This window comes from Haliotis cracherodii, unplaced genomic scaffold (genome assembly GCF_022045235.1).
Source record: "Haliotis cracherodii isolate W230 unplaced genomic scaffold, xgHalCrac1.p SCAF_25, whole genome shotgun sequence".
NCBI lineage: Eukaryota > Metazoa > Mollusca > Gastropoda > Lepetellida > Haliotidae > Haliotis > Haliotis cracherodii.
In genome coordinates this window covers 388,619-415,330 of record NW_027266281.1, presented here as the reverse complement: position 1 = coordinate 415,330, position 26,712 = coordinate 388,619, and the positions used below count along the sequence as shown (strand labels likewise).

The 26,712-nt window shown below is 44.5% G+C and overlaps 2 protein-coding genes across 2 annotated transcripts in view; one reads left to right on the top strand and one right to left on the bottom strand.

Annotated features, from left to right (window-relative positions):
- LOC139472773 (uncharacterized) overlaps positions 1 to 26,712 on the bottom strand; it is a 79,939-nt gene that overhangs the window by 51,140 nt on the left and 2,087 nt on the right. Inside the window, exons 2-5 of the mRNA XM_071255240.1 lie at positions 25,289 to 25,478; positions 23,998 to 24,224; positions 22,479 to 22,584; positions 18,280 to 18,432 (exon numbers count right to left, since the gene is read on the bottom strand). Of these exons, the coding sequence (XP_071111341.1) occupies positions 18,280 to 18,432; positions 22,479 to 22,584; positions 23,998 to 24,224; positions 25,289 to 25,460 (658 nt within the window). The 5' untranslated portion in view covers positions 25,461 to 25,478. The remainder of the gene's footprint in view (positions 1 to 18,279; positions 18,433 to 22,478; positions 22,585 to 23,997; positions 24,225 to 25,288; positions 25,479 to 26,712) is intronic.
- On the top strand, positions 733 to 15,419 carry LOC139472729 (estradiol 17-beta-dehydrogenase 2-like). The gene is made up of 6 exons (XM_071255181.1): positions 733 to 1,412; positions 10,041 to 10,253; positions 10,766 to 10,948; positions 11,478 to 11,615; positions 12,141 to 12,254; positions 12,593 to 15,419. Exons 1-6 carry the CDS (start codon positions 1,016 to 1,018, stop codon positions 12,799 to 12,801), a joined length of 1,254 nt encoding a protein of 417 aa, XP_071111282.1. The 5' UTR covers positions 733 to 1,015; the 3' UTR covers positions 12,802 to 15,419.

The following is a 26,712-nucleotide window of genomic DNA, read 5'->3' as shown; positions in this document are numbered from 1 at the left end:
CGACCATCTACAAACCGAGCACTAGAGAAATAAGGCGTACACAATTCTTAAGAGACCATAAACCTCGGAACAGGGACCCCACAAAAAGCCTGAACCTCTCCACCTTTCAGAATGTCTTTCACAGACAAGATAAAATGGGTAGATGCCAAACTGCATCCCTATGACACTTCGGGACCTGCCTGTGTGATGCATCTTTCAATGCAGTGTCAACCCAAACAGCATTCAATTAAATTCCTTCCCATGTTTGGCTGTGATGTAGCCTGCCACCACCCTTAACGTCCCCGTCCACCCCACCACCCTCGACGCCCCCGTCCACCCCACCACCCTCGACTCCCCCGTCTACCCCACCACCCTCGACATCCCCGTCCACCCCACCACCCTCGACGTCCCCGTCCACCCTCGACGTCCCAATCCACCCCACCACCCTCAACGTCCCCGTCCACCCTCGATATCCCAATCCACCCCACCACCCTCGACGTCCCCGTCCACCCCACCAGCCAGGGGTATCCAGTACAGGGTGAGGGGGTACACCAACCGGTGGGTAGGCAGGTAGGCAGGCAGGCAGGCAGCCCCAGCCTTACCTGATCTAGGCCACGGCTAGCGAATGATAGCTGTTACACTTCTAACCCTGCATACATATGTGTTGCACTGAGGCGGGCAGCCACTCTTACACTCAGTGACTCTACGAGGCCTATAAGTACGGGGTCCACCAACTGCCAGCTCATTACCTACCTGAAGTACGTCCAGTGAGGCTGGTCAGTGCAGCTCCCAGAGAAGACTTACACACAGTTGCCACAGACAGCCAACAACACTTCTTGCATTCGAGCAATCATCAAGACCAGATTGACAACTGGACATCCTCATCAATACTGAAGACATAACACTGCTCAAGGGTTGTCATCGAAGAATTACACAATTTTCATCATTTGTCTGCTGAAGAAATTGCAAAAACTCCTGTCCGACTACCGTCACTGAAACTTTCATCTTCTATCATCTCTGTTGCCCAGTGGTCAAGATGCTATCCCTCTGGCTGACCGAGGTGTTCCCCCTGGTGGCAAGTTCCAACACCCATGTCAGGATGGACGCGGACACCCAGACTTACCATCTTACGGCGCCGCCGCCACCTCTCATGCCAACCTCCACCTACACCCTGCTGTCCGTGTTTCTCTGCTTGGCACTGACAATGGGCTATCTGGTATTTGTCGGAATGGCAATTTTGTACGGCCGGGTACGACCAACTTCAGGACTCTGTCTGCAATTGTTGCTGCTGACGATATTCTCGCCGATACTGTCGACGGTGTTGCCGAGCATGTTGCTGAGCGTGACGTTCCTTGGCATCGTCACCTACTACATGTACCAGAACCTACCACCAGCGTACCTCGGGGTCCAGGGGAAGGCGGTCCTCATCACGGGTAAGTCTACTACGTCCATGTCAAGGCATTCACCAGTGTTAGAATTTTTTAACAGCTTTAACTATTTAAGGTTTACGTATTTTGACCAAATATTTACCTGGGATTGCAGCTGACTGTTTGTATTTTATTTGACATGAAAGGCTTGGTCAGGTTGGCATTAAAACTTAAAGATAATTCTGTTTAAACTGTAGATGGCTGTAGTTTTATGCTTGTCTTCAATTCTGATAAGGTGTTCTCTTTCTGAGACATCTGATCCCATTAACGATGCATGTAATCATGTCATATTAAACAGTTCAAATTGTATAACATTGTAGTTGTATCTATCCATTTATAATCCACCAAAAACACAAATGTTGAGAAAAAATAATATATTTAAATTATTATCATTTCCTTTGAATTTAATAAACACTTTAAAGCTAGCTAAAATTTATTTAACAGAACTTGACAAACATGCACTTAGTCGTAGTCAATTTTAAATATTCCTAAACACTGATAACTTCCTACTTTACATGGTAATACTCATCCAAAATAAAATGTTTCCATGAGTTCTCAGTGCATCCACTGCCAACAGCACAACCTGTAGTCCAAGTAGGAATACACATAATGCCGGTATCGGTAAAGGAACTTGATGTAATAAAACAATCATAAATTCATTTGTATCAAGACCGAGACTAATATTTAGCCTCAAATCTGCAGCAAATGTCTTAACAAATTCATAAACTGGAATTTAAAAATTGTCCACGCCCAGTCGTTATAGCTAAGCTTGGAAGAGATGACATTTATTTCACTGATTACACAACCGATAAAGAGGCGTGTCTTAATGCTCAGTGTTACTTTACTGCATTAAAAAAAACACTGTAAAAAACGTCTGAAATTGAGAAAATATAAACATTAGAACATTCCTAATTTTTTACAAAATAATTACCTTTTCCTATTTTTTCTACCATGGCAACAGAGTTAGAATTTGGCACTTGTCCTGTAGTCCTTACCAAACTGCCCAATGGTAAAGGTATCCTAAGGACTAGTAGAGATTGGCCAATTTTAAGGGTTTTGCTATATGTTATCATTATAAGGACTAGTGGACAAAAACTGTTAGTTTCTAACCCCGTGGCACACAGTTTTTTAATCCTGTATCGTCTACTTTGGTAGAGGAATTTTAGGGACAAGGAGAATCAGAAAATAATAAATAAGTTGGTATCAAAGATAAAATAACCAGTCAAGTGACGCTTTAATTAAACGGGAAAAACCTCAAAAACTCTCTCTATATATCTGATACATACTACTACTGGCAGGTATTATCAGATGTGCCGGTCTATATAAATATACACTTGACATATTATGGGAAGAATTTTTGTTTCATTGCAAGATATAAAATAGCCCTATCTAAGTGTTTCTTTTACAATAGACACGTAGCCTATCCTGAACGTTCCACTAGAACCAAACCTGGTATACTTGGTACATGACTTCTCGGTCCTACCTTGTGTTTACACACAGCACTGACTCCCCGCAGGCAACCACAACCACAAGCTTACAGCCGACTTAATTCCATTAAGTGATTACACTCCAGTCAGTACTACATCGGCGATGGAGCCGGCAGTGTAGCAGGTCGGAGTGTGCGGTTGTGTACTAAAACAGTTAGGAACAACCTGATTTTCTCATAGTACTACGGTTAATGTAACGGCAGATTAACGAGTGAGTGAGTGAGTGAGTGAGTGAGTGAGTGAGTGAGGTTTTACGCCACTTTTAGCAATATTCCTGCAATATCACGTCGGGGGACATCAGAAATGGTCTTCACACATTGTACCATGGGGAATACTTCAAAGGTTATTCATCTTTTATTGTTTCGATGTTAAGTCATATTAATATTGATAGAATTCATTTTAAAACTTAAATTTCATTTTTTTCTGATAAAAAAAAGTTAATTAAAATTATGAAATTGTTGACAGAATAAAATCTGTCAAATCTAATGGCGAATTTAAATATGACAACCCCTGATCATTCTTGATCTCGATGCAGGAATGTCTTCAGCAAATAAAATAAAAAATATGAAAGCTTTTTAACGGCTATAGATCAATTGAAGTCTAAATTCATCTACCAATAGGTCCTCCAGCACTATGTTGTACAGCCACTGTCTGAAGCTTCAACACAACCCAATCAGACATGTCTGTTTGTTTGAAAAAAATAAGACTTATTTGTCAAACCTAACGAACCCCTCTGAAACAAACAACAAAAAAGAACACACCAAAAGGTCAATTTTTAAGTCCATGCTTAAAATTGCATTAACACAGCAGATAAATGCAACAACCTTTGAAGTACAAATCAACAATGGTGTTATGTTAGGTCGTTAAGCAAGATTTTCAAGAGATGAGGACAGAATCATGGGTCGCAGAGCCTGTTCTCTCAACAACATAAACAACATCAGTCATCTGTTCTAGTCACGTTACATCCTTCAGGCAACGACAGTTCCGTCTCAACAACACAAACAACATCAGTGACAGTTCCGTCTCAACACCACAAACAACATCAGTGACAGTTCCGTCTCAACAACACAAACAACATCAGTGACAGTTGTCTCTACAACTCAAACAACATCAGTGACAGTTGTCTCTACAACTCAAACAACATCAGTGACAGTTGTCTCTACAACACAAACAACATCAGTGACAGTTGTCTCTACAACACAAACAACATCAGTGACAGTTGCCTCTACAACTCAAACAACATCAGTGACAGTTCCGTCTCAACAACACAAACAACATCAGTGACAGTTGTCTCTACAACACAAACAACATCAGTGACAGTTCCGTCTCAACAACACAAACAACATCAGTGACAGTTGTCTCTACAACACAAACAACATCAGTGACAGTTGTCTCTACAACACAAACAACATCAGTGACAGTTGCCTCTACAACTCAAACAACATCAGTGACAGTTCCGTCTCAACAACACAAACAACATCAGTGACAGTTCCGTCTCTACAACACAAACAACATCAGTGACAGTTCCGTCTCAACACCACAAACAACATCAGTGACAGTTGTCTCTACAACACAAACAACATCAGTGACAGTTGTCTCTACAACACAAACATCAGTGACAGTTGTCTCTACAACTCAAACAACATCAGTGACAGTTGTCTCTACAACACAAACAACATCAGTGACAGTTCCGTCTCAACACCACAAACAACACAAATGCTGCATACAAATACCAGTTTTCAAGGAATGCCGTAATATTGAAACTCATAATTCAAGGAACCAGGGTTCTGGATAACATGATCTGACTGCGGAGCCCATCATAACTGTCCTACTTTCACCATCAATGTGTGGCAGCTGTAGTGCCGACATTGACATCGACATCGCAATGTGGAACGTCGATTGCGGCTGCATGCCTTAGGGCCTTATTTCTCAGATGTTATTAATTCCATTGATAAACAAATCTTCAGACTTCTACAAATTCTTCCTCATTTGAAACCCCAAAAGCGTATCATGTTTCAAGCCAAACTTGCTGAAATTCACCCCAGACCGCTAGCCCGAGACTGCTAGCCCGAGACCTCTAGCCCGAGAACGCTAGCCCGAGACTGCTAGCCCGAGACCGCTAGCCCAAGACTGCTAAATTGGGTGAAAACTCTTTGATGGTTAAGTGCTCATTGCTTAGTAGTATTTGAGGACTTAAATTCAGAACCAATTCTCAATGCCTCAATTTTGCCACAAATTGGAACAAAATAAAACTGACGAAATGTGACAGAAACTTGAAACAAGGAAAACACATTTGTCCCTTTCAAGCAGGACGAGCTACAGTAACTCTATGGGTCAGTAAAATACATTCTCCACCAGCCTTTCAACAATGAGTTTCTAAGGCTGCATGTCTTTCCACACGACTGTACTCCTGACCTTGGGTGGTTGGTTTGTTTGTTGTTTAGCGCCGCACTCAGCAATATTCCAGCTATATGACAGCGGTCTGTAAATAATCGAGATGCATCAACCAAGTCAGCGAGTCTGACCACCCGATCCTGTTAGTTGCTTTTACTACCTCGGAATCTTCACGGGTCCGATATAAGGACTAGTGGACTAGAGAGTCTGACCACCCAATCCCAACTCCTGACCTGACCTTGATTGATGCTGATACTTGGACATTGGTTACCGGGGGGGGGGGGGGTCAGTGGGAATCAGGTGGTCACCCAAACACCTCTCAATGGGAGGGTGATAAAATATAGTTTTACGCCGCTTTTAGCAATATTCGGCAATATCACAGTGTGGGGGACACCAGAAATGGGCTTCACACATTGTACTCATGTAAGGAATTGAACTCAGGCCTTTGGTGTGACGAGTGAACGCTTTAACCACAAGGCTAGCCACGGCCCAACCTTTATAAAAAATAAAGCACATATTTGTCGGGGGGCATGAAAAATATGACGAGCATTATGAGAGGGTCATTGTTTACATAAACGTGTGCATCAAAAACCTCTGGATGTCCCTAATATATAACCGGTCCCTTAACCACCGATAATCTAATCGCTATGACCACAAGGTCCCGCTAGTCCATGGCAGCGCCTTCAAAGGATGTACAGTGTAGGCGACCGAACTGAGTCCATGGCAAACACACCTCACAAAAGCTTAATGAGTGCAAATCCTAATTAATCCGCAGCGTTGGAGAGGATTGCATTGCATTGTGGGTCTATTTATTCCCAACACTGGCTCAGTTGAGGTAGAAAGGTTACTCGGTGCAATCTCCGCAACGATGGTCTATCTGATTTATCCCAAGTTTGTCAAAAACTTTGTAAATACCGGGAATGGAGCAGTTTAGCCGAGAGGTCAACGAGTGCACTTGTCTGCATCAATTCTAATGCATTATGGGAGTTGTTGTTTGTTTGCAAGGTGAAGGTATGACGTAGTAATATGGCACTAAGTGACATCTTAAATTTTTAATAAATTGAAATTTATTTTTCAATAAATTAAAAAGTGGTTTAATATTAACTTAAAAGTGAAAATTTTATAACTTCATGTGTCATCAAATGTCCATCTTTGTGACAATGATCGCAATTCATATCCATTTTATAGCAAACCTTAAAAAGACCAGAGTTATAAATAGCTTTTAGTGGATTAAATTTAGCATGCTGCAAGTACATATTCAAAATCACAAGCCGGATCTCAATTGATTGTAACCTACACAACCATTGCCAGAGCTTTAAGCTCAACTAACACTGGTTGGCTTCTAAGGCCATGTCACATACATATATATGCCCAATCGGGGCTAATGAGATGCACTCTGTGACCCCAACCCTGAATAATAAAACACACACCAAATGAAGATGACACCTGTTTAGGCTGCCAGGGGAATGTGCCGTGGGGTCATCCGGTGCATTCTGCCAACCGACCGACCACACTGTTAGTAAACCCGTGTGTAGCCGTGCTGGGGTCACTCGGTGCAGATGGTGGTATTCTGCTTGTGGTAGTTCATTCATCTAACTCAGCAGTTTGTAGCCGTGCTGGGGTCACTCGGTGCAGATGGTGTTATTCTGCTAGTGGTAGTTCATTCATCTAACTCTGTAGTTTGTAAAGGCTCCAGTCAATGGGGCCTTCATCCATTCATAGCTTGAATGTCACACAAGCAACATGACACACTTCACACCCAGCCTCGCAAAACATGAAAAAAATTCAAACACTGAGAAAAAGTTTCAGAAATCACTGAATCAGAAATCGAATCTAACCAAACCAACACACATTTAGCCAAATTGATAGGATTCCCAACCAATACATGTAAAGTAAATATACAGCAGTCTTAAATATTCAAATTTAAAAAAAATAATTTTTTTTCATTTTTAACAAAGTGGCAATTTGGAAAAAACTTGAGATATTTCTCTTCCTGATGCATTCAAAAAGCACTTGAGAGAATGGACGCCAGGGCCACTGTACCGGCTCGCTGTACTTATCAACATGTGTACCTTGCTGGGTTAACCGAGTGGGCCGTATATCCATGTAGGTTGAAATGTTTATGGTGTTGACACAAATCACCATACACAAACCAGCCCTCTTCAATCCACGGGGATAAAAACTTGTTTGCTTTGCAATGTTCAAAAGCATACAGATGACACAGAAATTGCCATTCATGTCGCCCGAATTTCACGACAAACTCATGACTTACTGCCTGCTTGTCGACCACAAGGTACAAACCGCTTATGCTGGATGACGCACAGCGAGGAATCACAATACCTTTTCAGCATTCGTACACAGCTTATGTTAATGTTAATGTTCGTCTCTGTACAGTCATATGTAATACAGGCTCTTTAGATCCTGTTGGAGGGTGCTCGGTGTATGGTGAAATCCTCTTCTCCGAGTGCATGTTAGGAAAAGCATAAAGATATCACTTGACTTGAAGTTCAAGCGAAGCCAGGTGAACACGAACTACATTGGGGGTCAAGTACAGAGTTTGTTGTGATACATCAACCTTGTTGTCACCAGCGTCACGCTTGTCATCAGTGTTGTCATCAGTGTCATAATTGTTGTCACATTGTCATCAGTATTGTCACACTGTCATCAGTACTGTCACCATTATCTTCATTGTTGTCATTGTGATCAGGGACACAGGCGGGTGGGCGGGTGGGTAGGCAGGCAGGTGGGTGGGCGGGTAGGCAGGCAGGCAGGCAGGCAGGCAGGTGGGCGGGTAGGCAGGCGAGTGGGTGGGCGTGTAGGCGGGTAGGCAGGCAGGCAGGTGGGCGTGTAGGCGGGTAGGTAGGCAGGCGGGTGGGTGGGTGGTTAGGCAGGGGGGCTAGGCAGGCAGGCAGGCAGGTGGGTGGGTGGGTAGGCAGGCAGGCAGGCAGGTGGGTGGGTAGGCAGGCAGGCAGGCAGGCAGGTGGGTGGGTGGGTGGGTGGGTAGGTAGGCAGGCAGGCAGGTGGGTGGGTGGGTGGGTGGGTAGGTAGGCAGGCAGGTGGGTAGGTAGGCAGGCGGGTGGGCGAGTAGGCAGGCAGGCGGGTGGGTGGGTGGTTAGGCAGGGGGGCTAGGCAGGCAGGCAGGCAGGCAGGCAGGCAGGTGGGTGGGTGGGTAGGCAGGCAGGCAGGCAGGCAGGCAGGTGGGTGGGTGGGTGGGTAGGTAGGCAGGCGGGTGGGCGGGCAGTATTTCTTTTTCTTTTTTGTTCAAACTAGTATGTAACCAAATAAACAGTTGTGTAACCAAATAAACGGTTGTGTGACTGAATAAACAGTTGTGAGACCGAATAAACAGTTGTGTGACCGAATAAACAGTTGTGTGACCGAACAAACAATTGTGTACAATCAACCTGGGAAAGGGTTTCTCTAAATTAATGTGTTCCTTGATGAGTAAAACACTGGAAATACTCCCAAAGGACTTGGAATATTTGAGGAGTTTTATTGCTTTTTAAAAATGGAAATAAAAAGGAAACGTGCTGCAAACTTTATGTTGATGCAGGCGGTGCCTCAGAACCAAGACTATCATTTTTTTAGCCTTACAAAGTGAATGTTGTTTTACGGTTGGTCGATAAAGAGGCAGCCAGGTCCTAGGTTATTGAAGTACTTGCTGTACAAGTGTCCCCTTGGTGTTAAGCCGGCATAAATCCCGCTCACGGAGGACAATAAACATGTCAAGGACTTGTAATCTCCTAAAACCTGAAGACGGATAAACAAGCCTTGAAACGGCAGTAAATAACTTTCCATTTCTGGCATGATTTATTGAAGTGTACTCACGCTCAGTCAACTGGAATATCAAGAGATTGCATCGAAAGTGTATACGAAAGAAAACACAGTTCACAAGCAAAGAATGAGGCCATTCCAGCTAATTGGATCTGGATTAAAGTATTTCTGGGGAATTATCTACATGTTCTCAGGCCTATATTCCACAGCAAATGTCGGTTAAATCAACAAGATTTACCAGTTCAGGTTATTTTAACTTAAGTTTTGCAAGGATGATTTGTATTTCCCTGTCTGTCCAATGAAGGATATTAGAGAGTGAGCTTTTAGCAATATTCCAGCAATATCACGGCGGGGAACACCAGAAATGGGCTTCACACATTGTACCCATGTCAGGAATCGAACCCGGGTCTTCGGCAGGATGAACGAAGGCTTTAACCGGTAGGCTACCTGACCGCCCCTAAAAGGATATTTATAAACATTCCCTTGATAGTTGACACTCCTGAAGTCTTTGATAGGCATTTAGAAGTTGGCAGAACATGAATACGTGACACTTTTTATGGAGAGCAACTTTGAAGCAACATTTCGGGGCTACTTGCTGCTCCCCCATCAGGTGACTGCTTGACGTTACTGGACTGCAAGGCTTGAACACCTTGCAATGTAATAACACATAGAGTCAAATAGGATTGTCTTCAAGAGAATTTTTCAGTCGATTTTAGTTTCAACACATGGACTATTGTAAGCTGGGCTTAGTGAACGATCAGAATTTGGCTTCAGGCTCCAGTTGCAGACTGTACCTCGAAAAACATCCCAACTTTGAACAAAATAATGTTTTATTCCTTTTTAGTTGCCACACAGAGCATTGAACATTCCACAGATCTATGGTAACCCTGGTGTATCTGTCACTCAGGGACGGCGTCTCACTCACTCACTCACTCACTCACTCACTCACTCACTCACTCACTAACTCGACTTATTGCAGGCTGTGACCAGGGCATTGGACACGAGCTGGCCAAGAAGCTGGACAGCATGGGGCTGCACGTGTTCGCTGGCTGCCTGTTCAAGGACGGCCCCGGGGAGACCCTTCTGAAGGAGACGTGCTCTGACCGTCTCAAGACCTTGCAGCTGGATGTGCGAGACATGGTGCAGGTTGAGAAGGCGGCCATCTTTGTGGACGAGAACCTGGGAGACAATGGTATGAAGCAGACACTTTCTTATCATCTGTCTACAGAACAGAACGGCTGCCTTACCATTCACAACAGAGTAGAATGTAGAAGGCTTGTTGAGAGAAAGTAAATTGCACATCTTCGTCTTCAGGACAAGACATTCTGTGATGATTCTAGTCCCTAGTAAAGCTGACATCACAGGGTTCGGTTAGACAAGATAGTAGAGGCTAGTTCAGGTGTATTACGGCTAGTAGTTGTTCTTACTGATAGCCCACTGGGTTGACAAATATGTCGTGTCAACGGTCATGATCAAAGTCTTGCCTGGCAGAATGAAAAAGTTTTTCAGTTCACGAACTTTTCAAAAGCGTCAACTTTATAGTGTACACCAATAGAATGAACACATGGCTAACAGATGATCAGATTATAATTCTGAGTCCAAAAATAGTTGGTAATTTAACATATCAATGGAAAGAAAAGAAAAGAAATATCCCAAATTGCAAGGAAGGAAAATTAACACTAACTCCTCCCATTTGTCTACCAGAACTATGGGGCATCGTCAACAACGCTGGCATCTGCTACATCGGCAACGTAGAGATGATGACGATGGAGGACATGCAGAAGATCATGGCAGTCAACTACTTCGGCCCCGTCAACGTCTGCAAGGCCTTCCTCCCCCTCCTCCGCCGCAGCCGCGGACGTCTCGTCAACATCGCCAGCAACGCAGGTATGTAGACACCTCCATAGCATAAGTGGGTCAATCACGGCAGATGCCGTTTGGACACTTTTCCAGTTATATCACGGCTTGTCAGCTTCATGGGCAAGGGCACCCAGGTGATGCAGGGCGTGTACATCTTTAGTGAAACCAATGAGTACTGGTTGGTGCTGACAAACCCAGAAACAATCAGGGTGAATCTGGGATTTGAACCCACGATCCATTGAATTAAATCATGGAGAACTTCAAAAACGGTTGAGTGAGTACCATTGGAAGAATATTATAATATGTGATACAATCCAAAAATAAATCTTTCTCATCGCTTTCTGTCAAACATGGCAGAAGGTTAAGGCCGATATACAAAGCATTCGTAGTACTTCGACAACCATAAGCCGACGACAGCTATACACATACTATAATCATAACTTGGGACATATTTGGAATCTCCCTGAGGAAAGAAAATTACTATTTCTGGTAGTAAGATACTATCTATGTGATGCAGCACTTCTCTTTTACTATATTATTGTGGTTTTGTCTTCAGGTTTGGCGCCAATCCCCCTGATGGGAGTCTACTGCGCCTCCAAGGCGGCGCTGGCCAGCATGACGGAGGTGTGGCGCTATGAGCTGCAAGCCTGGGGCATCAACGTGTCCATGATCATCCCCAGCGGGTACAAGACAGGTACTGAGATACCCTTGTTACCATGGTTACAAGACACTCACTGTACAGTCTCAAATCTCGCATGACCGACCTACTCCGGTATGCTTCGAGGCAGTTGTTGTTTAACTCTACAGTCCGCTACATCACAACACTCTCTAAATAACAGACAGGGCCTCGCAAACCAGTGGTTGACAGCATGAGCACTCAGCATAGAGTAACAACCAATTTTTAACTATTGAATGAGTTATTTAGGCCAAAGCTAACTTTCCTCACAACATAACTTCAACATTGCAAGGAACATAACTGCAGCGGATTTTCTACAAACTATTAAAAAGTGAGTGAGTTTGGTTTTACGCCGCTTTTAGCAATATTCCAGTAATATCACGGTGGGGGACACCAGAAATGGGCTTCACACATTCGGGAATCGAACCCGTGTCTTCGGCATGACGAGTGAACGCTTTAACCACTAGGCTACCCGACCGCCCCTTATTAAAAAAGTATAAAGTTCATTCCATTATTCTAAAGCCCCCCTCCCATTGTTCACAGGTATCCTTGGTTACGACAAAGACAAGACTGCTGAACGTTGGTGGAACGCTGCCAGTGACGCCGTCAGGAACGACTACGGCAAAGACTGCTTTCACATCAAGTTCAGAAACGCAGGTGAGAACATCTCCTTTAATGGAAAGAAAAATAACAAGTGAACAGAATTTCAATAACATCGATATTTGTTGTCTCAACAAGGGAAGAAAACCCAGTGTGAAACAGGACATGAAACTCTTGGACTAACTCCGTTTCATAGATTGATACGAAGGGCAAAAAGGCAGACAAATCAAAGATGACATTGTAGTGAAGGGACATAACTCTGCGTGAAAGGGCACCTTGTGACACATTTTCTGTAGACTCAAATGAAGCGCTTTTGAGCAGTTCTTCGAACTGGATACCAGCGCCTTATAAATCTGTAGTTATTATTATTATTATTATTAACTCCTGTTTTCCAGACAACATTCTCAGCAGCGACCTGTCGCCCATCATCCAGTCCATCGTGGACGCCCTCCTCTCAACCAAACCCAAAACATTTTACTACAAAGGCCTGATGTCTCGATCTCTGCCCTTCCTGTATCTCCATCTGCCCGTCTGCATCAGCGACCCCATCATGAAGGTCATCGGAAACTGGTACGAATTTTCACCGAAAGCTTTAAAGAAGTGAAGACCCCTTTCAGCGCTGTCCAAGGGTCCCAGCAAGCCTCTCCAAAGATGCGCTTCTTAGCGCACAATACGCCTTCCATTGAAAACCAGAAGGGGAGATAACTCTGGTCTGCACTGAGGCAGACGTGATGTGCCAAATGTAGACCTGTGTTCGAAATTAAGGAAGTCCTGGTTCCGAGGGTTCCTGCTATAGTATTTAAATCTAATAATTCAGTTAACTGTGAATTATGAACAATGGACCCTCTAATATTAAATAGGAGCCTTGACCTTTGTTCTTGATTTCGAACACTGTAGATCACAGTCGTAATGGTAATTTAGCATTAACAGTGATGAGCGAATCTGTTTTGAAGCTGGTTTTTAAAACAATTTGACATACACGCCATGGTTGTGAATAAATTAATAGCAAGCACATATTGGTAGATGCGACATGTTGTTTGGTAGATGTACACATGTATACTGCAAGAATGGCAGCTTTGATATCTGAAGTAATCCCAGAGATGTACATTAACTTTGTAGAAATGGATCTACCATCTATAGTGGGGATTCCATTCCAGCTCAATCATTGATATACTCAACTTGCAATATGCTGACATATATTGACCCAGTGATACAGGCATAATATAAATAATGTACATTTCATTCATGTTGTCTCGTCTTGGGGCTCAGTTTAATAACAACAAGAATAACCATTTGACAGGAGCTCCGACACTTCCACAGTTGTAATAACCATGGGTTGACCTAGCAGAAACATTATCCAGGAACAATACTACCTATAAAGAAATTGATGCAGGTGAAATTATTTAAACTGTGGGAAATTAAAAAAACTCTTTGCATTAGTATTGAGAAATTCAACTTTTTCATCTAATCAAAACATTTTTTATTTGGCACGTCAATTTATTTTGTTTCGTGAATGAGCCTTCTCTAAATTTAAAACCCAAAAAAATATTGTTAGACAAATATTCTTGTTCTAATTTTTGCTTAAACAATTTTTTAATCTGATTAAGGAAAATTACCTAAAACTATTCCGGATGCTATATTATTAATTTTCCCATGTCACTCTTGACATACTGAGCAATAACACCTGTAAAACTAGAACTTAAATCAACCTGGCCTGGACAGTGTTTCCATGCACACTTCTGTCTTGGCAACATTAGGCCTCAGGAGTTACTTCCCTTTATTTGCTTTCGACCCAAGCAGGCAACATAGAGACTAGATCTATACAATGATTGGTGCATTAACTTTTCTGCTATGCTTGAGAATATTTGTCATCAGACATTCATTACACTAAATAGTTGTCAGAAAAGCAAGATATACTTTTTCGAGAACTCATGTCGCGGATAAAGTAGCTGACCTTTCTCTGTGAAAAATGTCAGTTGAATTAAAACAAGGGTACAATCAATACTGAAAAAGCCTGAAGTTTACAAATGGTTGTTTTCGACTGAAATAATTGCCATTGATATTTCTAAAACTTTGTAAAATATGTTCAGTTTTCCAAACAAACATCTTGTCAAAATTATCAAAATCATTGACTACATTGAAGTAACAGTGTAAATATCATCATCATCATCTTCATCATCTTCATCATCATCATCATCATCACCGACTGTACATATACCATAAACCAGTGCTGATTGTATCAAATACATGTAAGGCCCAAATTTTACATAATTTTTTTATAACGGATTCCGATAGTGAAACATTTGGTCGGTAGTCAAAAACTAAAAAACATCCATTTTAGCATGTGTAGTAAATAAAAAATCTTTATTATTATTTTCCAAGTGATCGTTACTGTCAGCAGTGTAAAAAAACTTGTCAACCTGATTTTATTTCTTTTCTGACTTTTGGATATTTTAGTCGGATCCGTAGGCCTGACCATCCTGTACATAGTGTGCCGGTCTCATTACGGGTAAACAATGTTCTGAGAACCAAAATATGATCGTTGTCTGTTATAGCTGGAATGTCAACTCAACATTGACATACGACAGAATGTGATATGATTCCGAACTTCCACTTAGCTGCCAATATACTCATGCAAAGAAAAAAAGGAACATCTGTACCAGGACAAGTGTGTGATACATTTTGTATGTAGCGCAAAGAAAACCACAGATTGTTTGGTAACGCATTGGTAACGCAGGTGCAAATATTTCACTGTGACAGATTTTGTTGATAGGAATAAGTTTTATTGAACACAACAGTGAATCTTTTACTTGTGTACCAGTATATGACATCCTTCCATCGGAGATACGCAGAGTCATTATGTGCCTACTTGGATCAATTAATCAGCTGTTAATGAGAAATTAAGAATGATAAAAAGAAAATTTCAAATCTTATTAAAAATTAATGTGAGTGAGTGAGTATGGTTTTACGCCGCTTTTAGCAATATTCCAGCAATATCACGGCAGGGTTAAAAATTAATAATGACGGTAGTTTCACATTTATTTTTCCTGAAATTCTTCATCCAAGTTTGACAAAGTCTTTGGTTTAAAAATCTATGATAATGATACAATAATATTATATTTACAAATTCAAGATGGCTGCTCAATAACGACCATTGCATTCAGTTGGTCTCAGTGTACTCGGTGCTATCTCTGTGGAAGGATGGGGGTAGAAGCAGCTGTGACAGGCTCACAGGAATTCATGTCCATCATGAAAGAAAGAATAAATGAATAAAGAAAAACCTGTTTTGTGTTTTATCTGGAACGTACGTGAGTGAGTGAGTGAGTGAGTGAGTGAGTGAGTGAGTGTGGTTTTATCCCCCTTTAGCAATATCCCAGCAATATCTGGGCGAGGGACATGGGGTTTAAACATTGCAGCGTTCAAGATTATTCCACTTGTGTGTGTGACTTGTACTACAGTCCGTGTGACTCCAAATGAGAACGATGAATTGCAAAATAACTCGAAATCCAGAAAAGTGTATGAAACATCAATACGGTACTTGACCATGAATACCCTGTACCCAACAAAATCTGAATTTTGTTTATTTTAAGACCCATGACGGATGAAGTTCTTTAAGAAACTATCAAGTAATTTTGTATAGAAATGTGTACATGACACGTAGGGGGATAAACCGTGGAAGGCACAGCACAAGCACGCATGCACTGCACCTTCTGTGGTAGGAGAAATGACAGAGCGTTAGAGGGGCCGTCTCATGATAATTTCAGTTGCAACATGACTCGCTCATGCCATAGATCTCGTTGTCGGAACTGCTGGTGCCTGAACCGACTGCCACTATTATAGGTTGGACTGTTGCTGGCCGTAGTCCATCTCGTGACCAATAACCTGGCTCTATCTCGTCAACGACTGTGGCCACACAACGCCTCCATGTTTCTTCTGTTATCCGACCAAGGGATTCCTTTACGAGTTGTTCAACGTCTCGTAATTTGAACGTTGTGTTCGATCGTCCAACGTCACCCTTGACGATGCCCCATGCCAACTCGATTGGATTCAGGTCGCAGTGATAAGATGGCAGTCGTAAGACAGCGTGACCCTGACCCTTGATGTAACTGTCAACTTTATACACGGGGTCAGGTTTCATAGTTTTGATGATTTCATAGAGCTGTGGTTTCGTCGCTCGAGAAGGAAAGGTAATGTTCCTCAATTGCAGCCAAGTAACCATGTCTCCTTTACGGTTATTAGAGGTTGGATTCTTGCTTTCTGGATCCTGCACACTATGATACGGTGCAATGTCCATGACAATGAGAGACTTGGTAGGCAAAGCAGGAACTAATTTATCTTTCACCCATTCCAGAAATACATTGCCGTTCATTTCTGTGTGGTAGTCCCTGTTGTCTTTGGCCTTGGCTCTAAAGACGAGGTCAGAGTCTGGGAGAAAACCCTGACTAGCAGAACCAGCATGGAGAACTATGAGTCTTTCACCCTTTCCCATTGGTAACTTTCTACCAAACTCCTTACAGTCACCACTGGGTACCCACTGACTGCTGGCTGTGTGTGACGCATTTACCTATGTCTCATCTAAGAAGACGGGCTCATATCCTTCTTCACGTTTCTGCTTGATGGTACGAAGGTAATGGTTTCGGAGACAAACAATGTCAGACCGTTCACACAACACAGCCCTATTTTCTGCAGTTATCTTTTTGTATTTGTAACCAAATGTATGCAACAGCTGCCATAGTTTGTACTTTGTAACACGTAAATCATGGTCAGTTTCAAGGTGTTTCTTCAAAATTCTTAGGGACAGGTACTTATTTTCTGAGTGCAGTTTAACAATTGCACGTCTGACTTGATCCCTCTGAAAACTGTCTAATTTATCAACCTTGCGTGGTTTTGACATGTTCCCTACCTCCTTGGCCTGACTATTTGTATCTCGTCGACTAACAACATTTTTAAGTTTCTGAGGGGACATACCAAGAGCTTTTGAAGCTAGTTTCAAGAATTTATTAATTGCATAAAAAGTCTTTGCTCTTTCTGCTTCACTTCTAAAGAAATCATACACATTCAACATCAACTGTTTAACATCTGCTGAGTAGCGCATCTTGTCATTGAATGAGCATGGCCACTGTGTAGCACGTGCAGACCGTGCTTGCGCTGTGCCTTCCACGGTTTATCCCCCTATGTGTCATGTACACATTTCGATACAAAATAACATGATAGTTTCTTAAAGAACTTCATCCGTCATGGGTCTTAAAATAAACAAAATTCAGATTTTGTTGGGTACAGGGTATTCATGGTCAAGTACCGTATTGACGTTTCATACGCTTTTCTGGATTTCGAGTTATTTTGCAATTCATCGTTCTCATTTGGAGTCAAACGGACTGTAGTCCGGACTAATGTTTAAAACTGCTAGCTCACTGAGATACCACGCTGCAGTTTAACATGGATACCCCACTCAGACACAGTATACTGACTCCGAGCCGATCAGTCCTTGTTTTAGTCCCTTAATGCCAAGCGACAGGCAGGGTAACAACAAGTTCCATCATTTGACATTTTTGGGTATGAAGCGGACGGGGATAGAACCCAGACTTCCAACCTCTGGGATTGTGTTAAGATCGAAGTGAAGAAGGAAATTGCATCATGCTGTGCCAGGATAAGGAACAATCTTAGATCACCACACGGAACAATCTAAGATCTCCACATGGAACAATCTAAGATCTCCACATGGAACAATCTAAGATCTCCACATGGAACAATCTTAGATCTCCACTCGGAACAATCTAAGATCTCCACACGGAACAATCTAAGATCTCCACATGGAACAATCTTAGATCTCCACACGGAACAATCTAAGATCTCCACACGGAACAATCTAAGATCTCCACACGGAACAATCTAAGATCTCCACATGGAACAATCTAAGATCTCCAAATGGAACAATCTTAGATCTCCACTCGGAACAATCTAAGATCTCCACACGGAACAATCTAAGATCTCCACATGGAACAATCTTAGATCTCCACACGGAACAATCTAAGATCTCCACACGGAACAATCTAAGATCTCCACACGGAACTGACTGACTTACCGACTGTTTCCTTCTGCCGTGTAAGATGGTCGAAAAGTTTGGTCCGACTGGCGAAGAGGCCGCCACACGTGGGACAGGCGACCACCTTCTCCTGGGTGTGACTCCGTAGATGTTCTCGGAGCTTGTGCTTGCTCTTAAAACGGGCATCGCAGTCTGCAAGACAAGGGATGGATCTCTTAGTGCTGAGCAGTGTCTGAGTTAGGAAACTTTATTGAACATGCACCAGGTGCATGCTGACACCCTGGTCCCATTAAGTTATTTAAGTTGAAACATGTGCTGGATGCCTGCCTGTGCCGAGTGAGTGAGTGAGTGAGTGAGTGAGTGAGTGAGTGAGTGAGTGGGTGGGTGAGTCTGTGAGTGGGTGGGTGTGTTGGGTGGGTGTGTTGGGTGGGTCTGTGTGTGGGTGGGTGTGTTGGGTGGGTGTGTGTGTGGGTGGGTGTGTTGGGTGGGTCTGTGTGTGGGTGGGTGTGTTGGTCTGTGTTTGTGGGTGTGTTAGGTGGGGGTGTGGGTGGGTCTGTGTGTGGGTGGGTCTGTGTGTGGGTGGGTCTGTGTGTGGGTGGGTGGGTCTGTGTGTGGGTGGGTGGGTGGGTCTGTGTGTGGGTGGGTGTGTTGGGTGGGGGTGTGGGTGGGTGGGTCTGTGTGTGGGTGGGTGTGTGGGTGGGTTTATAGGTGGGTATATGGGTGGGTCTGTGTGTGGGTGGGTCTGTGTGTGGGTCTGTGTGTGGGTGGGTGGGTCTGTGTGTGGGTGGGTGTGTAGGTGGGTTTATAGGTGGGTATATGGGTGGGTGTGTGTGTGGGTGGGTGGGTCTGTGTGTGGGTGGGTGTGTTGGGTGGGGGTGTGGGTGGGTGTGTAGGTGGGTTTATAGGTGGGTTTATAGGTGGGTATATGGGTGGGTGTGTGTGTGGGTGGGTCTGTGTGTGGGTGGGTCTGTGTGTGGGTGGGTCTGTGTGTGGGTGGGTGGGTCTGTGTGTGGGTGGGTGGGTCTGTGTGTGGGTGGGTGTGTTGGGTGGGGGTGTGGGTGGGTGTGTAGGTGGGTTTATAGGTGGGTATATGGGTGGGTGTGTTGGGTGGGGGTGTGGGTGGGTGGGTCTGTGTGTGGGTGGGTGTGTGGGTGGGTTTATAGGTGGGTATATGGGTGGGTGTGTGTGTGGGTGGGTCTGTGTGTGGGTGGGTCTGTGTGTGTGTGGGTGGGTGTGCCGGCGGGTCTGTGGTGAGTTAGTGAGTGAGTGAGAGATTGAGTGTGAGGGTGTGTGTGTGTGTGTGTGTGGGGGGGGGGGGACAGTGAGTGAGTGAGTGAGTGAGTGAGTATGGTTTTACGCCCCTTTTAGCAATATTCCAGCAACATCACGGCGGGGTAACCAGAAATGGGCTTAACACATTGTACCCATGTCGGGAATCGAACCCAGGTCTTCAGCGTGACGAGCGAACACTTTTACCAGTAGGCTACCCAACCCTTGTGTCATATAACTTGATGATGTATTGTTGTGGAACACAATAGGAACATGTGCATGTAATCTGGCAGTACCTACACTTTGATGATGTCAAGTCCAAGAAAGCTTGAATACTACACGCAACACAGAGACTAGTGTTTGTTTGTTTGTTTGACGCCACACACAGCAATATTCCAGTTTCAAGACCGCAGTCTTAAAACAATCAAGTCTGGACTAGAAGATCCAGTGACTGACATAATGAGCATCCATCTACATAATTGGGATACGATGATATGCATGAACCAAGTCAGCGAGCCTGACCACCCAGTCCAGTTATAGTCGCATTAATGCCTCTTACAGGCAAGCATGGGTTGCTGAAGACCTATTCTCTACCCGGACCTACATGGGAAACTAGTGATGTAGTATGGTAAATACACTTTGGAGGTATTGGGTGTGTTCAAAGATACATTGATATTTGGTGCATGTCCACATAAATAATAGGTTTCATTTTTCAAAAAAAAGTTGCACAGGTGCACGTTTGTTACTGCAAATTTGAGTCCTCTTTTTACAATGACATTTTAAAATTATGCATTTTGATTCGTAAAAACTGGATTATTTGAATAGGATGTCATTCTTAGTATTTTTGGTGGCTCAAGCAATTCCACAGTGCTTATTATTTATAACCTAGGAATGTTTATTGTGTCATGGCGGAATGAAGACAGAGCTAGCTTGTGTTCAAATTAGAGGCTTCGAACATAGATTATTAGAGGTTTCAGTTTCAAATAAAATCTACAGGTATCAAATCTATGTTTGAATGCCTCAAACTTTCCCCTAACCACCATCCACTTTTCCTGAATTACCCAACATTTCCAAGAACCACCACACCCTTTTCTTCAGTTTCCCAAAATTTCCCAAACAGCCTCCCCCACAACCCACTTGTCCATCTACACAGACAGCCTCCCCCACCACTCACCTGTCCATCTAAACAGACAGCCTCCCCCACCACTCACCTGTCCATCTAAACAGACAGCCTCCCCGCCACTCACCTGTCTATATGCAGACAGCCTCCCCCACCACTCACCTGTCCATCTACACAGACAGTCTCCCCCACCACTCACCTGTCCATCTACACAGACAGCCTCCCCCACCACTCAACTGTCCATCTACATTCTCCCCCACCACTCACCTGTCCATCTACACAGACAGACTCCCCCACCACTCACCTGTCCTTCTACACAGACAGCCTCCCCCACCACCTACCTGTCCATCTACACAGACAGTCTCCCCAACCACTCACCTGTCCATCTAAACAGACAGCCTCCCCCACCACTCACCTGTCCATCTACACAGACAGACTCCCCCACCACTCACCTGTCCTTCTACACAGACAGCCTCCCCCACCACCTACCTGTCCATCTACACAGACAGTCTCCCCAACCACTCACCTGTCCATCTAAACAGACAGCCTCCCCCACCACTCACCTGTCCATCTACACACACAGTCTCCCCCACCACTCACCTGTCCATCTACACACACAGTCTCCCCCACCACTCACCTGTCCATCTACACACACAGCCTCCCTCACCACTCACCTGTCCATCTACACACACAGTCTCCCCCACCACTCACCTGTCCATCTACACACACAGCCTCCCCCACCACTCACCTGTCCATCTACACACACAGTCTCCCCCACCACTCACCTGTCCATCTACACACACAGTCTCCCCCACCACTCATCTGTCCATCTACACACACAGCCTCCCCCACCACTCAACTGTCCATCTAAACAGACAGCCTCCCCCACCACTCACCTGTCCATCTACACACACAGCCCCCCCGCCATTCACCTGTCCATCTACACAGACAGCCTCCCCCACCACTCACCTGTCTATCTACACACACAGCCTCCCCCACCACTCACCTGTCCATCTACACACACAGCCTCCCCCACCACTCACCTGTCCATCTACACACACAGTCTCCCCCACCACTCACCTGTCTATCTACACAGACAGCCTCCCCCACCACTCACCTGTCCATCTACACACACAGCCTCCCCCACCACTCACCTGTCCATCTACACACACAGCCTCCCCCACCACTCACCTGTCCATCTACACACACAGCCTCCCCCACCACTCATCTGTCCATCTACACACACAGCCTCCCCCGCCATTCACCTGTCCATCTACACACACAGCCTCCCCAACCACTCACCTGTCCATCTACACACACAGCCTCCCCCACCACTCATCTGTCCATCTACACACACAGCCTCCCCCGCCATTCACCTGTCCATCTACACACACAGCCTCCCCAACCACTCACCTGTCCATCTACACACACAGCCTCCCCCACCACTCACCTGTCTATCTACACACACAGCCTCCCCCGCCATTCACCTGTCCATCTACACACACAGCCTCCCCCACCACTCACCTGTCCATCTACACACACAGCCTCCCCCACCACTCACCTGTCCATCTACACACACAGCCTCCCCCACCACTCACCTGTCCATCTACACACACAGCCTCCCCCACCACTCACCTGTCCATCTACAGACAGCCTCCCTAAAACACTCACCTGTCCATCTACAGACAGCCTCCCCCACCACTCACCTGTCCATCTACACACACAGACTCCCCCACCACTCACCTGTCCATCTTCAGACAGCCTCCCCCACCACTCACCTGTCCATCTACAGACAGCCTCCCCCACCACTCACCTGTCCATCTACAGACAGCCTCCCTAAAACACTCACCTGTCCATCTGCACAAACAGCCTCCCTTGATGTTGTTGCCGTTGGGGAATTCCTCGCAGTGATGGGCTACGTGGTTATAGAAGATCACAGGATTGTCACAGACCGCCTGGAAAAACAAACAACAGCCCTGAATGGTCAGTGGGATGACAAAATAAGGTGAAACTGGGTTAATGTCGTTCTGAAGATCATTTCTCTCACATAGTGACGTCCATGCACTTGTGTGTCTGCTTGTACTTGTCTGGATTTATGCCGGTTTTATACTGCTACCATAATTGAGTCCCCATTCCGCAGTGTAACATGAGAACCTGATTGAGACACAGTGTGCTGGGGCCAGATCAAACCACCATCTTTCACTCTCCTGGGAAACACCCTGTACACTTGACCATAGAGGCGCACAGGACAAGGACGTTTGACGTCCAAGGTTAATCTTGAAGGCTCGTGATTCACTGAATGTGTGGCGTCCTGCCATGATGAACCATGACCTATTGTGATGGACAATGACCTACTGTGATGAACCATCAGCTACTGTGATGGACCATGAGTTTCAGTGATGGACCATGTGCTACTGTGATGGACCATGACCTATTGTGACTGACAATGACCTACTGTGATGAACCATCAGCTACTGTGATGGACCATGAGCTACTGTGATGGACCATGTGCTACTGTGATGAACCATCAGCTACTGTGATGGACCATGAGTTTCAGTGATGGACCATGTGCTACTGTGATGGACCATGACCTACTGTGATGGACCATGAGTTTCAGTGATGGACCATGTGCTACTGTGATGGACCATGACCTATTGTGACTGACAATGACCTACTGTGATGGACCATGAGCTACTGTGATGGACCATGAGCTACTGTGATGGACCATGACCTACTGTGATGGACCATGACCTACTGTGATGGACCATGTGCTAGTGGGATGGACCATGAGCTACTGTGATGGACCATGTGCTACTGTGATGGATGACCTACTGTGATGGACCATGAGCTACTGTGATGGACCATGTGCTACTGTGATGGACCATGAGCTACTGTGATGGACCATGAGCTACTGTGATGGACCATGAGCTAGTGGGATGAACCATGACCTACTGTGATGGACCATGAGCTACTGTGATGGACCATGTGCTACTGTGATGGACCATGACCTGTGCTGGATGACCTACTGTGATGGACCATGACCTACTGTGATGGACCATGAGCTACTGTGATGGACCTTGACCTACTGTGATGGACCATGTGCTACTGTGATGGACCATGAGCTACTGTGATGGACCATTAGCTGCTGTGATGGACCATGAGCTGCTGTGATGGACCATGTGCTACTGTAATGGACCATGAGCTACTGTGATGGACCATGACCTACTGTGATAGACCATGTGCTACTGTGATGGACCATGACCTGTGATGGACAATGTGCTACTGTGATGGACCATGAGCTACCGTGATGGACCATGACCCACTGTGATGGACCATGAGCTACTGTGATGGACCATGAGCTACTGTACCCCACAAGACGTCCATCCACACTGCAGGCTCTCCGGCAGCTCGGGGATCCAGTTGCGACTCTGCCCGTCTATGGTACACACGGGGTACCGCGTCTTCTTGATGACCACGGCCCCCACACATTTCAGCTTCACGTGGAAGGCATGGAAGTAGACATGGCGGTTGAAGTCATGCTTGTCACCGAGGATCTGTGTTCCACAGTCACGCCAGCCACACGAGAACCCTTTCTCTGAAACAACATTAAGTCAGGATGTGGAAAACAGTGACTTTGTCAGAGGTTAACAATACTGACATGATTTTATCAACCTTGGCCGGAATACGCCATAATATTGTGGATGACAATCTGTCAAGTCCTAGAAAATGAGCCAGGATTATCCAGGATTCCAAACAAACTGTCCTTGGCAGGCAATAAGGGGCATAGAGGTCCCCTCCAGGAGGCCTGACAGCAGTTGTTGCAGGAAATTTGGGAATTTGTAATGGCACTTGGAGCCGAAAATCGGAAGCTGAGCTGGTCAAGATAAATCTCTGTGAACTGACCTGAACTCTGACTAATGCTATTATGAGTAATATTTGTGTTATATCAAGCTTATAATGTTAGCTTATAATGGGAGGGGGGGGGGGGGGGATTTCATAGATGCTGAAAACCACCAGCACAGTTATGGCACAAATATTTTCAAATAATATTTGTTCATTTTAATATTTTAAAGGGGATAATATCGTAAACGTTAGCATTTGAAATATTCCTTCATTCAGTCACGTGGCAATGGTAGTTTGAAATATCCCTACATTCAATCACGTAGCAATGGTAATTTGAAATATTCCTGCATTCAGTCGTGTGGCAATGGTAATTTCAAATCTCACTGTTTTCAACACTGTACATGTTGCACTGATAATTTCAACTGTTCAGGGCATGTGCAGGGCATGTGCAGGGCATGTTCAGGGCATGTTGCCACCAGTTTATTCATACCCTGCGTCAGGTAACATTTATTGGTCCAGTAGACTCGGTCAATATTAGTCCATATTCTATACAAATCTACTGAAAACAATGCCGAGACAAGATGAGGCTAGAAGACAATCTGACCTACCTTCAGTAGTTACTGTAGAGACAAGATGAGGCTAGAAGACAATCTGACCTACCTTCAGTAGTTACCGTGGAGACAAGATGAGGCTAGAAGACAATCTGACCTACCTTCAGTAGTTACTGTAGAGACAAGATGAGGCTAGAAGACAATCTGACCTACCTTCAGTAGTTACCGTGGAGACAAGATGAGGCTGGAAGACAATCTGACCTACCTTCAGTAGTTAACGTGGAGACAAGCTTCCAGATGTGCCCCCCGATGTGTCGGAGGAAGTCGGGGATGTCGTTGAACTGTTCCTCACATTCCCCCCACTCACAGCTGTAGGTCAACTCACTGTCCTGTATGTCTACTCGCAGGCTGGCCTTCTTCTCCTTGCTGTCAGCCATAACATGGACTCACCTACTCTGAAGGAAATCAAGCAACATGATCAAGTTAGAAACATCGTAAGACAGCTGGGTCATCGGGGGTCACAGGGTATCTAATGTTGCACTCGGCAATATTCCAGCTATATGACGACAGCCTGTAAATAATAGAGTCTGGACCAGACAATCCAGTGAATAATAATTAATATTGTGAGCAAGATCCAGTAAGTGAAGCCAATGCAATTACACGACGCAATTCACCAAAGTAGCATGCATGGTAAATAAATATCAAAATTTCAGATATACTTGCATTGAACCAGATGCATGTCAGACATATTTGTTTGATGGTTGTAGTAAAGTTGCACACAACAGTATGGCTGTTTGAAGGATAATAATAACAACAACAACAACAACAACAACAGGTTAGTTTGTTGTTTAACGCCGCACTCAGCAATATTCCAGCTATATGACGGCGGTCTGTGAAATAATCGAGTATGGACCAGACAATCCAGTGATTAATATCATGAGCATTGATCCACGCAATTGGGATCGATGACATGCATCATGGCAAGCATGGGTTGCTGAAGACCTATTCTACACCAGAATCTTCATGGTTAATAATAATAATAATAATAATAATAATAATAATAATAACAACAATAATAATAACAACAACAAGAGTTTGCCACTAATGTGGCTATGTCCCCCGCCCCTGTTGCAGAATTTATGACATAATTAAATCTAAACAAACCCTAACCTTTTTTAACCAAGGTGGAACTTGTCATGGAAATTGTAAAAAAAAGATGCGTTTGGAACCATGTCCATCCTGTTGCCACGGAAACTTAAAAAATAGATATTTCTAAAATTTCTCAATAGCAAAAGGCACCAGTTCAGCATGTACCTGACAGACCTGTAAAGTTTCATGAAAAAATATTGAACGGTTTATGAGTTATGCTCCGAAAACGAAACGTGACGGACGGATGGACGGACGGACGGAGCCCGTTTCTATATACTTCGCTGGGCGGGGGATAATAATAGGCCTTCTACATTCAGCTATATATTTCCACACCACACAGGTCATGCACAAACTATCATTATCCCGGTCAATGGATCAGTATGAACTTGATTTCATTTTCAACTCCCTGGGGATCATGCAACCTAAGCTGCCTGTGAGGCACTAGAAGGTTACCAGTCACATCACCATCTCATCCTACCGGGTACCCATTCACTGCTGGGTGACCAGGCATCCTTTGAATAAAGTCACTTGCTTAAAGAG